Genomic DNA, 15861 nt, shown 5'->3' with positions numbered 1-15861 from the left:
TTTCTGCTGATTTAACCTGAGAAGCAGGGACATTAAATGAATTGCATGCAGGTCCATGTTTAAACAACATATGGCTGGCTCTGCTCCCCTCTCTGCCTCAGAATCCTTCATCTCTCAGTTCAATTTGCAGGAGGGCAGTAAAATCAGCACACAATCACAAACAAAAATCCAAGGCCCCCTTGTGGGTCGTGCTTTTTGAAGAGCTGGGTGAAAAACTGTTTTTACAGCTGGAGAGCTGTGTATGTCTGGAAGGTTTCTACTGAAGCCACAGCCATAACTCCTTCCTGCAGCGTGAGGTACATCTTAGTAAACCTAAAGCCTTGTTTCCACTATACACATACAGAGTCTAGTCATGAACAGACGTTCATTAATTCCTATGGGAATCCCTGTGATGTCTGATGTGCCTGCGAAACTCCTCCCCTCTGTAATATTTTGGTCCGAAATCTGCCTTGAGTACATTGAAAAAGTATTGCGACAGATTTCTGAGCGACCATGACAGTGTGCTAGCTTGGCTAACAGACTGTTAGCTTGCTAACAGGCTATTTCCCCCAATTCAGTTGCTAAGTTGTAAAATATGGTTATACATTACAGTATATACAGTCAGATTGTCTATCATTTTGATCTGAAATAAAGACAGATTTATCAGTTACCAGACAAAATTGGATTCTGTCCCATAGCTACAAGTAGTTTCTGTGGCCTCCACCCAGCTGTTTCCTACGATGGACACCAGAGGAATAATCAGTTCAGTTTTGGATCTCAGGACACCAGTTACACACGTAAGTGGAAACCAGGCATAACGGCCTTTATAACTGCATTTTCATAGCTGACTCATAGTGTGCATCTTCAACAGTGATACGCGCTATACCATATCTATAATACATGTTTCATCATTGCAGTCTTGGTGTATCAAACAGTACAGTGAAAAAATTAAAAAGAGATATCAACTATTGTTTTTGGTTTTATTATTCCATACTTTAAAAGAGTAGATACTACAAATAGATAAACATATACTGTATTGCTACAGATCAGCTTAATGTATAACATTATGGTTAATTCTTGTGTACAACACAATAGATTGGTAGTGTCTTGTTTTTTATTTTCACTGGTGAAAGCTGATAGCAGGTAGACATAAATGAATCAACTTTACACTGAACTTAAAATTAGAATAAAGTCATTCGGTGTACTTCTGGTATGAAAGAAAGGTACTGCTGATAAAGATATGTATCCAGTGTAAAACAACTTGAATATATATTTTTAGAAATCTGTTTCTATGAACAAATTAAATGAATTGCTTTCAAAACACATTCACGTAAACAAAGCAACATTTATGACAATATCTTCTGGCTAATATATATTGACAGGTAAAACCCCCATGGGAGCCTTGATTTCTTTCTATCGATATGTTGCAAAGATTTTTCCCCTCCAAATGTAGTTTCACTTTATGTGCAGTAATAGCAACCCAGATAATTCAGCTTTAGTTTGACTCTGCACTGGCTCTTTTGCACCCATGAGACAGCCCATATTAGAAAACATCTTTGAATTTACAAAGGGACCAAAGTTAAAGAAACAACAACAACAACAACAAAGAAAAACAAAGCCATTCCATTCTCCTGACTGGTGTCTCCCAGTTTAAAAATAACATTTCTCCCTTTTAAAGTGTCTTTTTCATTTCCCTCCTTGTGCTGTGTCATGTTTTTTTAATCCACAATTGTCATTTTTTAAATTCCATTCCACGTCTTTGCAAATCAATCCTCCTCGCAAAGCATGTGTGAAACAAGTAACTCACAGGCACAAGGTGGTTGGTTTGTTAATGTGCTATTCTGTATCTCTGTCCTCCCAATGTCATCTTTGTCTCATATTACTTGTACAAATGTGACTTTTGAGTCTGTGCCCAAGCTGTTCTTTGCCAGGCACTTATATGTGCCAGAGTCTGAGGGTGTGGACCTCTGGATGATCAGTGTGCCCTGAGGATGGAGCAGTTCACTACCCAAAGGTCTGCCCTGTTTGGCTGCAGTCAGAATGGAATGATCAGGGAGCTGCCAGGTGATCTCTGGTTTGGGGATCCCAATAGCAGCACAGTTGAGGTGAATAGGTGTCCCAGTCATTGCCTTCACATTGGGAGATGGGACTGTTGTGATCCGTGGTGGGTAGGCAATGATAACAACAGGGACAGTGAGCACAGCCTCCCCAGCATCGTTACGAGCCCTGCAGATGTAGTTCCCTCGGTCATGGAGAGTAGTATCCTGAACAACCAAAGTACCATTCTCTAGTAACTGGTAGCGCCCAAGTACTTGAGGCCGAGTAAGAGTGTGGCCAGCTGGAATGGTCCAGTAAATTCTGGGTCTAGGACTGCCATCAGATAGACAGTGAAGGAAGAGAGGTTCTTCAACCATACTGCGAATGATGCCCCTAGGCCTCGTCAAAATGTAAGGCTTCTCACCAACATCCAAAACTATTAGTTTCTCGATGTACCCCAGGTAATTCTTGGCACCACAACGGTACTTCCCAGCGTCCTCTTTGCGAGGGTTGTAGATGACCAAAGTTCCATCATTGCCTAGGCGGTGTTGAGAGTCATGGTGGTGTTCACCGGTGACCCGTGTGCCATTAGGGAAAGTCCATATAATCTCCGGGGTTGGGCGTCCATCAGCAGAGCAGTTCAAAACTGTTGTTTTCCCAAAGCGAGACACAATGCGTTCATTAAAGGGGTTCTTGAAAATGGGCCTTTGAAGCATACTGGTAACCTCCAGCTGCACCACCATCACTGCCTCTCCTCCATCATTCCTTGCTATGCAAATGAACTCTGCTGTATCAGTTGGCCGCACGTTCCGAATCTCTAATGTCCCATTATGGTGAACATTAATCCTGCTGCCAAAGTATGGTGCTTTCAGAAAGATGTTATCTGGCATAATCCATGTGATACTAGGAATGGGATTGCCCTCGGCTGTACACTCTATTAATTTCCTGGAGAATTTAGCAGCCACATCTTTGACTACAGTCCTATTCTGCCGGTGCCCATTGATCACTGGTGGATTGCCATCTATGTTAAGCATGTAGACATTTCTTTTTTCTCCAGCTAGGTTGCGAGCAATGCAAACATACTCCCCTACATCGATAAGCTTCACATCCCTAATTCCCAAAGAACCATTGACATGCATTAGGTAGCGTTCATTAGATGCTGCAATGACATCATTGGATGGCAGTATCCACAGTATCTTGGGTTTTGGTTCCCCAAGTGCTTCACAGTCAAAGCGAATGTTTCCTCCAGGCTTTATTCTAGCATAACTTTGGCTGGATGGACGTATCCTGGGGGGAGCAGTCACCACACTGATATGGACATGCATTTCATCCTTGCCTCCTTGGTTCTCAGCATAGCAGGTGTAGTCTCCTTCCTCTGACATACCAACCTGTGGAGGTATGATAAAATGTTGTTAAAGTTCTGAAAGGTATTTATGTTATAAAGATGAAGTAACATACAATAATATACCTGGTTTAGGTAAAGAGTTCCGTTGTCAAAAAGAGTGTAGCGGCGAGCTCGTCCTCCTCCACTGCTGGCATCAGACTGAAGAGCGCTGTTGACTACTGTACCGTCTGGTAAACCCCAAGAGATCTCTGGTTTTGGGGCTCCTGAGGCTTTACAGTCAACTTTCAGGTCTTTACCATAGGGTACCTGCTTCTTTTCATAGAGCTTAGGCTCTATCTTAGCTGCTTTCATTGAGACACTGACCTTCACAAGTTGAAGATCATCTCCAATTTTACTCCGTGCCACACAGAGATAGTCTCCTGCGTCTTTATCACTGACACTGCTTACAGTTAGAGTACCATTATCTAGTACCTGAATTCTGCTGCCCATCCTGGAGAAATGCAAGAAAAAAATTGGCAGTTAGTAAATGAGCACCACTTACTGATGTTGAACATGAGGGCAAGTGACATACAGGAATATTTTGTTTCTGTATGGGCTATTCGTTTTAAACATGGTAACAAAGGCATGGTTTGAACTGGATACTCCAAGAAAAGTAAAGTTTACTCAGTGAAAATACTTACTTAACCGTTCTACAAAACGGTGTCTTTTGTATTACCAAATCATCATTCATGTCAATAGCATGGGTCGACAAAGAATGTACGTGCATTAGAATGAACAAGAAATGAAGAATGAACACATAAATGAAAAAAACTTATGAGACCAATGCACCTACAAAGAGATTTTTGAACTTACAGACACTATCAATGGAAAACCTAAGCAACTGCTAACTGCAAACAGACATGTACAATAAATCCCAGCAAGAGTTGAAGAGACGTCAGATTTTATGGACTGACCATTACACAGAGAGAGGCCTTTGGCCATGACTTCAAAAACACTGGAACAGTATTATTATGTGTTTCTTGACAATAAAAAAACATGTATATAGAGGAAGGTCATTCAAACTGTTTACAGCTACAGTATGGTCATTTCATCCTTTATGGTTTTCTGTGCTGAAGAAAAAGAATATTTCACATGCAGCTATCCAATAAGATGTTACCTTTTAAGCTATTTCTAAATCTATGTCTGAAACCTCAGCTGTTGTTTGGCTACAAAATGTGTTATTCTGTAAAGCCTTTTGTAGAAGTAGTAGAAACACTCCTTTAAAGGTACAGTGCATTGAAATGGGAATATTTAATGATATCGAGGTCATACTCTAGAATGTAACACTCCCTTGCTCACCCCTGCTGTCAGTGGCCTCCAAGGACTAGAAGCTCCAGTGATGCATGATAATTATGATCCTTCATTTGTCAAGTTTTTACCATCAAAATGGTCTATCAATACAAATTATTTTACACACAACAACCCTTCTCCTCTTCATCGTTCCACTGGTGCATTTCACATGGCCACTCACAAACTACCAAAATGCATATAATACTAGTTCCTCCATTCTGTGCTACTGTAGAAACATGGTGGATCAAGATGACGGGCTTCATGGGAGGGGACCCACTCCCATGTAGATAAAAAAGGCTCAATCTAAGCTTAGAAAAATCTAAACGATTCTAATATTCAGGTGATTATTCACTAATTTAAACATACTTACAAATATTATATTCCATTACTGTCAAGTCTGTTTGACTTAATGCTGCTAAATTCTACACCCTGTACCTTTGAATACAATATACAGGAGTCTCATTTTGTAAGTTTCTTGTGGCCCTAAAACAGTCAGGATGTTATTATCTGTTTCTGTTTTAGCTTTCACCAATACTGGAACTGTAAATGCTACCATCTGCTACTCAGTGTATTTTTACCTGTGCCACCGGTCCACCACAGCTCTAGACGGCAGCCTCCACATGATCCTGGGTTTGGGGTCTCCTGTAGCTGAACATTCAAGTCTCAGCTGGTCCCCAAAGACCAACTCTGTCATAAGCTTTGTTGCCTCCACTATTTGAGGGGCAGATTCTTGTTTTTCAACTATCAGTGTCACCACTCTTCTCTCTGAGCCAGTTGAACTGGTAGCAATGCATTCGTATTTCCCATTGTCTGCTAGAGTTACATCCTTAATGTAGAGGGTTCCATTGACATGAACAGATATCCTTGGATTACTTGTAGGTGTGTAAGGTCGGACTGTTGATCCACTATTGAGGACCCAGTGCATTGTGGGATGTGGGCTTCCTAGGCCAGTGCAGGGAATCCACAAGTTTTGGCTTACACCAGCTTTTACCTGCTGACGTTTCTCCTCCTTAATGCCTGGGGGTGCTGCCACCACTTGCAGTCGGACTGTAGCAGTGTCAGCTCCAGCTGGATTGCTGGCGATGCATTTATAATGACCTCTGTCATAAACTGACACCTGCTCGATGACAAGAGTTCCCTCAGCAGATACTGATACCCTTCCTTTCTCTGTGTTTTGACCCCTGACCTGGGTTCGGTTGGCCAGGATCCATGATATTGCAGGCGTGGGCCGACCCTCAGCTTTACATTTCATCTCTACAGTGTTTCCTGCATGAGACTTTATGTCACGTATTTTTGGTTCCAGGATGCGTGAAGGGTAGGCCACAACAGAGAGGGTGATAAGAAGTTTGTCTGATCCATGATCATTCTCAGCAATACAGAGGTACTGACCACGATCCTTTATATTGGCATTCTGGATCAACAGTGTGCCATTATTCAACACCTCAAACTTGCCCATTCTCCCTGAAATTGTGATGGTGCTTCCTGAAGAAAAAAGAAAAAATATACATGTATATTTTAAGAAAATTCAACTTTAAAACATGCATAACTTTAACTTATTCTAATTTATTCCCTATGTTTTTTTGATAACCTTTGTATTGTTCAATGATTTCTTTTTGTAAATATTGGTGCTGTGTTGTTATTTCATGTAAGAAAGAACACAAAATACAACATACATAAGCTTTTTTTTTTTTTTTAACTAAAACAGATCTGGAATATATCTATCACTCCAAGCAACAGTCAAACAACTTGTAGTACAGGGTAAATTGGTTTTGTACCTGTACTTGAAGATAAGCGTCTCCAGGTCACAGCTGGTTCAGGGTTTCCAACTGTCTCACACGGCAGGAAAGCATCAGAGTTGGATAACACTGTAAAGCTAGCTGCATTGCCCCCAACAATTTTAGGCTTGCCAGTCACGACCTTTGTAGTTGGTTCAAAAACAGGGAAACTGGCACTTGTAGCTTCAACTTCACTGATGCCAGTATCAGTGTAGCCTTGCTCAGCTGTAAAGATGGTCATCGTATCAATAGTAAGGACTTTATCTGCAGTGTCTCTGGAACCGCTGCTTTGCACAGTAGGTTTGAATCTCCTTATTGGTGTTCTGTCAGTGATGTAGCTATTTCCCCTTTGCACTGGTGGTCTGATGTTGCTGTGGACTCTGGCCCAAGCGGTTGTTGCAGGTCTTTTTGTGGTAGCTGGCATGGTTGTGGTAGCTGGGGTAAATGTAGATGAGGGGATCAAGGGTGTCTTGGTTGTAGTATAAACTGGTAAACTGCTAGATGTGCTCCAGTCTAATTCATCATACAAATCAATTTCCTTCTTTTGGTCAGTGGGCATAGTTACCAGAGTTCTGTCTTCTTTCTTAGTAGGTGTAAAAAGGGGATTATGAAGTGAAACAGTTTGCTGTGGTAGTCGGGTTGCCTCCTTTGTGGTTCTCATAGTTATTATCTCTGTAGTTAAAGACTCAGTTGTGGTAGTAGGTTGTGATTCAGTGCTTGCCGGTTTCTTGAAGGGTCTCCTTCCCCTAAAGGGTCTCCTTCTCCGTCCTTGCTGTCTTCTTGTCCCATCAGGCCTCCGTCGGCTCCCAAACCAGTTATCAGGTAGACCTCCTGAACCTGATGATATTGCTTCATCAGTATTTCCCTTTGAGGGTGGTTGGATGGTGGGTGGGGAAGGTAGGGTTTGTGATTCTGGGGGTGTTTCAGCAGTGGTTGAGGATCTGGAGTAATACGGTGCACTGGTTGTGGCAATAAGTTGAATGCTTGGTCCCTGTGTTGGAACCTCAGAATCTGCTGAAGACAAATCCTCATAGTCATCATCTAATGAACCCTCCTTACTACCTGGATGTCTTGACGGGGACAGAGTCTCCGGTTCAGCTAGTGAGTTTGCAATGCTGGTAGGCAAAGCCATAGGAGTTGTGGTTGGGGTCGCTGTTGTGGGTGCAATTGTAGTTGAGGTTCTTTGTGTGATCACTGGCTTTCTTAGCCTGCCCAGTATTGCTTCCTTGTCTTTGCCTCCAAACAGCCTGTTCCATGGGATTCTACCACGAATAACCTTTGAGGCAGTTGTCGTAGTAGTAGCAGTTGTGGAGGAGATTAATGGTTCCTTATTTAAGGTCAATGGATCAATTGTAATATAGAAATTAGGGGCATCTGCAGAGGTTATGTAGCCACTGGAAGCTTCTAGCTTTGCTTGTGTATGCATAAAGGGGGCTTTTGAAGTAATATAATAATTTGCTGTAGAAGATGCAGGGTTCGTTGTAGAGGCAGGTCTCTCCGATAGGCGTATAGTTGAACTGGAATGACCTGTCGGTGTGACCACATGTAGATGGGTCTTCTTATTGTCTTCATCACAGTTGCAGTCTAGGAGGAAGAGGAAACAGAAACGCAAAATATCAGTAAAAGAAGCACACCACCAACATTTCTCTCACAAAATAAGGCTGCTTACCTGTGGACAGCTCAATTTTATATGGAACTGTTGCATTCCCCTCATTCCTCACCAAGGGCTGTTTGAGTTTATTGATAAAGGACTGTATGTCAGTTATCCTGTTGGGCTTAATGATCCTCCTGCGCCCTTGGAAGGTCCTCCTTCGGCCACCCGCTCTGCCACTCTTGTTTGGGATGATATGGATCTGCTGACTGGAGATGATGGTGGATCCTGGAGGCAAGCGTGGGGATTTGATGGTCTGGGTAGTGTGGAGGGTTATCTCATCTTTCTGTCTCTCTGTTGCAGTGACAGCTGTGAATGTGGTCTGACTGTCTGGGTCTGTGGATGTGTGAATGATGAGCTCCACTGAGTCTGGGCCATCCCCCATTGGAGTGACATTAGGGTCTGTGGTGAACGTGAGTGCAGTACTTGTGGATGTTTCTGGATCTGAAGGTTGTTCACCTGAAAACTGGAGCTGAGTTTCTTGTGATGAGTCCGTCACAGTGAGTTGGCTCCTGATTGAGCCTGGCTTGGTAGTTCTTTCCAGGGTATAAAACTCAGTGTTCTCATCTACTTCAGGTAATCCTTTGTTGTTTGAAAAATATGGTGTAACTGCATCACTTTGACTTTCACTACTTTCTGCTGAGTAGTGTGTGAATGGTGGCATGGCTGATGTAGAATCTGACTGCATGTATGACTCTGTTGTTAGTGTATTTGTATCCTCTGTTGTGCCGAATATCCTGCCTCTCTGTAGATTATCTGTAGTTGGTGGGAGAACCCTTGACATGGTGATAAGCTGATCTTCATTATCCTCACCAGAACCAATTTCACCATCACCAGAGAGATCCCTGTTTGAATCTGCTTCTTTAACATCCTCACTCTCACTGTCACTCTTTATTTTTGATCCATCTTGGGCCTTTTTCATAAATTCAGCAAATTTCTTTGGGTCTACTTTCCTTGAAGTTTTATCAAAGACCCTACTACTCCAGATGCGGCGATTGCTGATGGGCCCCCTTCTTCGCTGTCCAAGTCTACCTCCAGTACCTCTACCATGTGACCTAAGTCTCGGGTACGGTTTATCTGAGGTAAGGGTTCTAGATTCCTGACTGGTTCTGTCAGAAGGACTGGAGGGAGGGATCTCTTGTAGAGTATTTGTGCTTTCAGTCAAGCTGGGGTCAACATTGTCCTCCATTTCCATTCCTGATCCTCCATCGTCTAATACTGCTACCCCACCAGGCCTTTCGTCAGTCACTGTCACCTGAGACACGAGAAGGTCAACTCCCAAGTCATTAGCAACCAAACACCTATAAAACCCTCTGTCTCTCTCTGTGAGACCCTGAATCAGCAAGGTTCCATTCTCAAACACTCTCCTATTCCCTTGAGACTTGTCCAGTACCGAGTGATCAGGGAGGATCCATTGTGCCGAGGCCTTGGTACTCCCTGAATAGCCACAGTCCAAAACCAGATTACTCCCCAGTGGCTGTGAGAGCTGAACACCATTGACCTCAGCCTCTTCCACATCAGGGGACAGAACTGTCACCCGGAAGATCATGATGTCCGCATCCAGGTAGTTTGTGGCAATGCACCGGTAGATGCCTGTGTCTGAGGCGTCTGCACCCCTTATAGTGAGCTTTCCTTCGGCATTGATGATGATCCTGCTGTCCTCACTGGAGAAAGGGGCTCTTACTTTACTCCCATCAGGTAAAATCCACTCCAACAAGGGCCTTGGATGACCACGGATTTGGCAACTTAATTGTGCCACACCACCTATGTTAGAAATAAAACAAATACTTTATTGAAGTAATTCAAGTTTCTTCAAAAATCTCCCTGCTTCAGCAATATAAACTATGCATTGTTTTTTATGCATTTGCTAGAATTAATCATTTTAAGACTTAAGTTAATTTCATGTCACCCACAGTTGTTTTAAGGGTTAAGCTCTATTGCTCACCTGTAGTTACAGCGTGCTCAGTCTTGGTTTGATTATCTCGCTTTATCATGGTCCAAGAATAGCGGTCCCTCTTTGGTGATCTGTTTTCCACACGCAGGTTCACTATAGACTGGTACTTAATATGCAAAGTAGAGAAAGTGGTCGTAGTGCGGTCAAGCTGGAAACTAACATCTCCCTGCATCAACCATGCAGGTGAGGCCTTAATCTCAGCCTCAATGTTTGTGTGGATTCTTTCCTCTCCCTCCTCTGTTTTCATTTGACTATACCTGTAAATCATCTCAGGGCTTCTGGCTAGCATTATGCCTCTCTCGAGTCTCATTGGAGAGTCACTGTAGCTGGCCAGTATCTGCCACAGCTGCTGTATATGCTCATGGTCAACGTTGCACACTAAATATGTTGTTATGCCAGTGGTAAGAGTTGTCACATTGTTTCCCTCCTCCTCCTCCCAAGTTTGAGTTAGGTTCTCAAACTCAGAGGGCCTCTGGACAGTGCAGGAAAGACTGGCATCACTGTGAAACTGGTCTGTCAGGTTCATTTGTATGGAGCCCAGAGGGGCAATGAAGTCCTTTGGGGAAACTGGAGTGAAGTCCCCCTCGTCCAGGCTGATGTTTTTCTGCTTTAGATGAGGTGGGATCCAGGGTTTGGCACATGTGAAGGCATCACTTGGGAGAAGGGATAGAGGCCTGTTGTGGTAAGGAGCAGGATTTTCACAAACAGGACACAGCTGGCCTCTTGGATATCTCCGGTCCCGTTTGCATTTTAGTACACCTGGAAACAATTAAATCAAGTTGTTTAGAATTAAGTTGTTGCCATGTTAGAAAAGGACATTTATAGTTTCCTTTAATGGGGGCAGCTAAACCAAAACTGATCTGTAAAACTTGTGAACCCACAAACCCATCATCAACATACATATTTATCATTTATGAGTTCTCTATTTTGTTGCCAAGTATTAAATAAAAGAGTATAACTTATGTTCCTCTATGTTTTGTTTAGCCTGAACAATGACAAAAAGATATGATCTCTGCCCACAGTTATGTTCCTACAACATTTTAAATGTTTCCCTTAGATGTGTCTTTCTTGCTTTAGACAGAATCACATGTCCTATTAGTTTGCAGGAGAACAAAAATACCACTTCAAAAGTCTGGGTTGAAAGACCTATTTAGGACAAATGCAATATGCAACTTAACCAGATGTGTCGTATTATAGCTGCAAGCAAATGTCTGTTCACAAAGGTTTAATTCAGGCTAATTCCGTCATTAAGACAGAAGGGGCTCTCTTCCCTTGTTAACATTTTATGACATGACACCTCTCTAAATGCTTTCAGAGAGCATCAAAGCAAACACACACTCCTCACCTGTGTTCCTCTGTGACCACTTTGTAAACCACTTCATACGACAATCACACATCCATGGGTTGCCATGGAGGAAGAGATTCTCTAACTGGCTGCAGCCTGAGAAAATATCTGCAGGCAGAGTGGAAAGGAGGTTGTCTGACAGATGGATGGTTCTCACTGAGGACACCTTGAACACTTCGCTGTGTCTCAGTGTGATGAATGTGTCTGGGTGGAGCTGCTGGAGGTGGTTACCCTCCAGATGGACCAACTGCAGCTTGGTAAGGCCGTAGAAAGCCTCAGGGCTGATGAACTCAATGTTGTTGTGATCCATGTGGAGTCTCAGTAGACTGTCTAGGCCTTTGAACGTTTCTTTGTTGATTTCCTTTACTTTGTTGAAGGACATCTTAAGGACCTGTGAGAACATATTTCAGAAGCTGAAAGCATCATTCAAGAGATTTTTTAACGTAAAGCTCCAGTGATACCTTTTGGTTTGTGCCAATTTTGGCGCCCTCTAGACCAAATTGAGAAGATTCATGTCTTATCTGATCTTGTCCTGTACTTGTGTGGTATTTTCTCATTAAAAATCGTATCCTTATTTAATATAAATTTCTGACCTGCACTTCACAATGTATTTTTGGTGTGGGAAATTGGAAAAACAAACCTCTGTTTTAGTAGAAAACTATCTATTGCCTACTCTAACACTTACCTCATAGTAGGGGTTTTAAAATAACTACATAGGAATAATTAATCTTATTTCTGATGGCTTCATTTTTCTTTATGTCATGTATAGGCATCAGTCTACTTCATTAACATCAAAAAACATCTCAAAGGAGCTTTAAGAATACAATGTAACACAAAAAGGCACATTTTTCAGAGATGGATCAACTTTTTGACTGAATGCTTTTGACATTCCAGTATAGTGACCTGGTTTAGCCATTATGGAAGAGAGAAATGTAATTTATTTACAAGAGACTAATAAACATATTTCTTAACCTGTAAAGACTTGAGTTCTTGGAAGGCTCGATCTTCAATACTGTGGATGGTATTGCTGTGCAGCATCAGCAACTCCAAGTTCTCAAGTCCCAAAAGATCATTTTCTCTCAAGACAGTTATACTGTTGTACCTGAAAGCAGAGGAATAAAACAAAAGACTTCAGGCTTATGGACAGATACCAATGAAGTATTCATATTCACATGGTCATGAGAAGAGGACTCAGATGATAACAATGAGAACACTTGAGCAGTGTGTTTTACTTTTAATGTTAACATTAAAATATTGTGTATCAGTTGCACGGAGTAATGATCATTACCATTCCTATTTCTTCTTTATACAAAAAAAAAACTTTTTAGTTTTTAGCCAATATTCATTATAACTTGTTGTCAATTGTGATAGTTTCCAATTTAAAAAAAATATATATGTTCCTGTGGTCATGACTGTTATGGCTGTTGAAGTTATTCTTCATTATTTTGATTTTTTTCAGTGGATTTGCTAATAAAAAAGTGATGGATAAGGTGTATCCCCCTCTGTGATTGGTAAAAAACACTGGAATCTTGCTCACACACAAACAGTCCTGCAGGCTTGATTACTCCAAAATTTGCTCCTCATTTGTTTCAGTAAACTAGAGACCAAGAGTCTTTAACATCTGGTCCTATTTGTCAGATATTTTATGATTACACAAGACATTTTTTGACAAGTCTTAGCACAAAAACCACAGTATTTTAAAGGCTTCCATACGTGCCCCAAGGACGTGCCATTTAGCCAGTACACCGGCAGCAGAAGCTGAATGGAATGCATTCATTATTAATCTTATTGATTACACCTGGGATAATCCTGCTGTGACAAGGCAGAGTAACTGCAGTGGAAATGTTTAATACTGGTATGGCAATAGCTCAAGAAGGGATGTAATATGGCAAATGAAATAAAAACACCTGTGGGATAAAACCATAAATGATTTTTTTTTTCTGTGTTGAAGATAGACTTCAGGAATAAGAATTAAAAACGTTTAGAATTTCAGCATTTTGAGAGCATGATAGCTAACTCCTACACCACTAAGGTGGGGCTAGCTTACATGTCACTGACATGTTGCTTTATATAGTATTTGCTCATTTATCTTCACTCAGCGACACAATACTGGAAACCAAACTACAGCAACGCATTTTAGCTTTCTCACTCACTATTAGCACAGCAGCTGGCTAGCTAGTGGGCAGGGCGGGACGGAAAACTGACTCAAGTTTTTGCATGTTTTCAGCAGTTCTTGTGGTTACAGTAATTGGCAATTGTAATACAATTAACATTAAAAGTAAAAAGAAAGACAAGCTTGGTTAGAAAGCTAGCTAATCTTACCTTGAAGTGCATAGCTAACATTAGAGCTAATTAAGGTTTGCCAATGACTGTAACGGTCAGAGTACACCATTTCTCTAACGTTTGGAGTCATTTTTTACCTTTAATTTATTCATTTATTTATTCATTCATTTATTTATGATTAGTAGCTCAGTGTGATAGTTTAAAGGCTAACATGGCTGAAGCTAATATTTGGCTCTTCATAATATTTCTGCTGCTTGTTTAGTTTGCAGCTGAATCAATTGATCAATAAACCTTCCACTGCAGTGTTCCGCTAAAGCTAAAAGGAAAAGCAAAGCTCACCCCAGTTTGATTATTTGCACAGCTCGCAGGATGTGGTAAGGGCACAGTAATGGACAACAAAGCCCAACTTTGAGCGTTCTCACAGACTATTAGTACATCAGTTTGCTAGCTAGTAGCTATGAATTAGGACCAGAGGCTTGATGCTTCCAGTTTTTCAGCAGTGAAGACAGCAGCACTGTGAAGCTATAGTAGTTGGTAGTTGTTGTAAATTGTGCGTTAAATAAAGAAAAACCTGGTGAGGTAATTAAGATAGTCATTAGCTAGCGTACCCTTCATAAAGTACTCGGCGATGTCTAAGCTAAGTTAAAGTTTGCTAATGACTGCGATAGCAAACAAATGACAACTTCATGTGGGTCCTTCTCGATTTTGATTGCATTTTCGGCATGCTCTCTCTTTTTAAATTTTTTTTTTACCACCATTGATAGTTAATTGCTCAGTATGTTGGTTTAAACTGTGAAAAAGCAATAACCAACATTTGATTCTTGTTATTTATGTTTCTGCTGCTGCAGCCTGTGCCTCAATCAATCAATCAATCATTAACTCTTCCTCTGGGGCTTCTGTCACACGTGTTCTCCGTTCTGCTAAAAGCTGAAAAGAAAACTAAAGCTCACCCCAGGTTAATTCTTTCCACAGCTGGCTGGATGTGGTCAGGTATTGCGGTCAGGTATCTGAAGGTGCAGTGCACTTCAGTAGGAACATGGCAGGCGCATGATTTGGGGCAGTCTCCTCTCACCAGCAGCAGCATGGCAGCCAAGAACAACAGAGTCTCAAGCAGCCTCCTCCACAGGTATGAAGTTTTGCAGGCACACACACTCATTGTGCATGGGGATGGGGTCGCAGCTGCATGAAACAGGGGGATCTACACTTTGTGCTGCAACATTAATGAAACACACCTGCAGAGCCAGACATAGTGTTACTCCCAATAACGATGATGGACAGATAGATAATAAATATATCTCAATAACAGATAAATGATTGGATAAGACCAGAATGTCCAATATTTAGATACTTCTATACACTCTAAAGAAATCCAAGTTTTATCACATCAAAGACTTTTTACAATTCAAAGACATAATTTTGTTTTTATCATATTTGTTTAGGACTTTATGGGCAGTATGGATTAAGGATAACATTTTGAGAAATGCACAAAAATTAGAAATGGTAATTGATTGAGTCAAAGAGACTCCAACTACATGCAACGTTTGATTAAAAATCTCAAACATGCATTCACTGGAAGATAGTTTGTATTACTTCAATAAATTCTATCTTTATTTTTTCTTACCCCACTTCAGAACCTGTAGAAAGTGGTTCTAACGCACTTTAAGAATGAAATAATCCAGATAAAGACGTAAAAGGTCCACGTTAAGTGTCAGTAGTTCTCCAATTTGATTCCTCTGATGAGTCCTCTGTGTCTGACGAGCAGAGGGACGGGAGGCATGCCTGTGTGAGCGCCTGGAGTCGAGCGCACACTTTGGTCTCCCTCCCTTGCCTCCCCCCTAATCGGCTGTAACGTAACCTAAGAGTAACTGCAACTGTGGGAGAGTCTGAGAAGTGGTCTCCTGGAAACACCTTGCATCTGACAGTCTTTTAAAAGCCATCAAAAACTCAGAAACCTTCCTCAACAGGAAAAATGCTCTGGACAAAGGTTCAATTATAGTTTGAAGCCAAGACAATAATATTTGACATGTGTTATTAGGTTTTAGAAGTAGGTCATCAAATTGTTTTGCACAGAAGCGCATCTTGGACAGAGAATCTAAATGCTTCCCTGATGTTTGATATTTATCAAGCATAGCTCCTTAATAATGAAAATGTATCTGCCTGATC

At 41.5% G+C, this 15861-nt stretch overlaps 2 protein-coding genes across 2 annotated transcripts in view; one reads left to right on the top strand and one right to left on the bottom strand.

Moving 5' to 3' along the window:
- Positions 1–1853: 1853 nt before the first annotated feature.
- Positions 1854–14854, bottom strand: igsf10 (immunoglobulin superfamily, member 10). Its single transcript, XM_034700415.1, has 9 exons — positions 14649–14854; positions 12388–12517; positions 11416–11806; positions 10062–10829; positions 8135–9880; positions 6466–8049; positions 5269–6172; positions 3485–3851; positions 1854–3404 (listed from the first exon to the last, which is right to left on the bottom strand). Exons 1-9 carry the CDS (start codon positions 14852–14854, stop codon positions 1854–1856), a joined length of 7647 nt encoding a protein of 2548 aa, XP_034556306.1.
- The window catches only part of aadac (arylacetamide deacetylase), a 32393-nt gene continuing 30534 nt past the window's right edge, over positions 14003–15861 (top strand). Inside the window, exons 1-2 of the mRNA XM_034700421.1 lie at positions 14003–14072; positions 14671–14824. The gene's annotated coding sequence lies outside the window, so the exon portion shown is untranslated. The remainder of the gene's footprint in view (positions 14073–14670; positions 14825–15861) is intronic.

Source organism: Notolabrus celidotus, chromosome 14 (genome assembly GCF_009762535.1).
Source record: "Notolabrus celidotus isolate fNotCel1 chromosome 14, fNotCel1.pri, whole genome shotgun sequence".
Taxonomy (NCBI): Eukaryota; Metazoa; Chordata; class Actinopteri; order Labriformes; family Labridae; genus Notolabrus; species Notolabrus celidotus.
The sequence above is the reverse complement of the archived record's forward strand: the minus strand, read 5'-3'. Positions and strand labels throughout refer to the sequence as shown.

Excerpts from the sequence above, each read along its gene's own strand:
- igsf10 (XM_034700415.1), bottom strand. The coding sequence starts at position 14,854 with ATGAGTGTGTGTGCCTGCAAAACTTCATACCTGTGGAGGAGGCTGCTT. Across the intron at positions 12,518-14,648 it reads GTGGAAAGAATTAACCTGGG|GTACAACAGTATAACTGTCT; the intron begins GTGAGCTTTAGT and ends CTCTGCTTTCAG. Across the intron at positions 3,852-5,268 it reads GTGGTGGACCGGTGGCACAG|GATGGGCAGCAGAATTCAGG; the intron begins GTAAAAATACAC and ends GCATTTCTCCAG.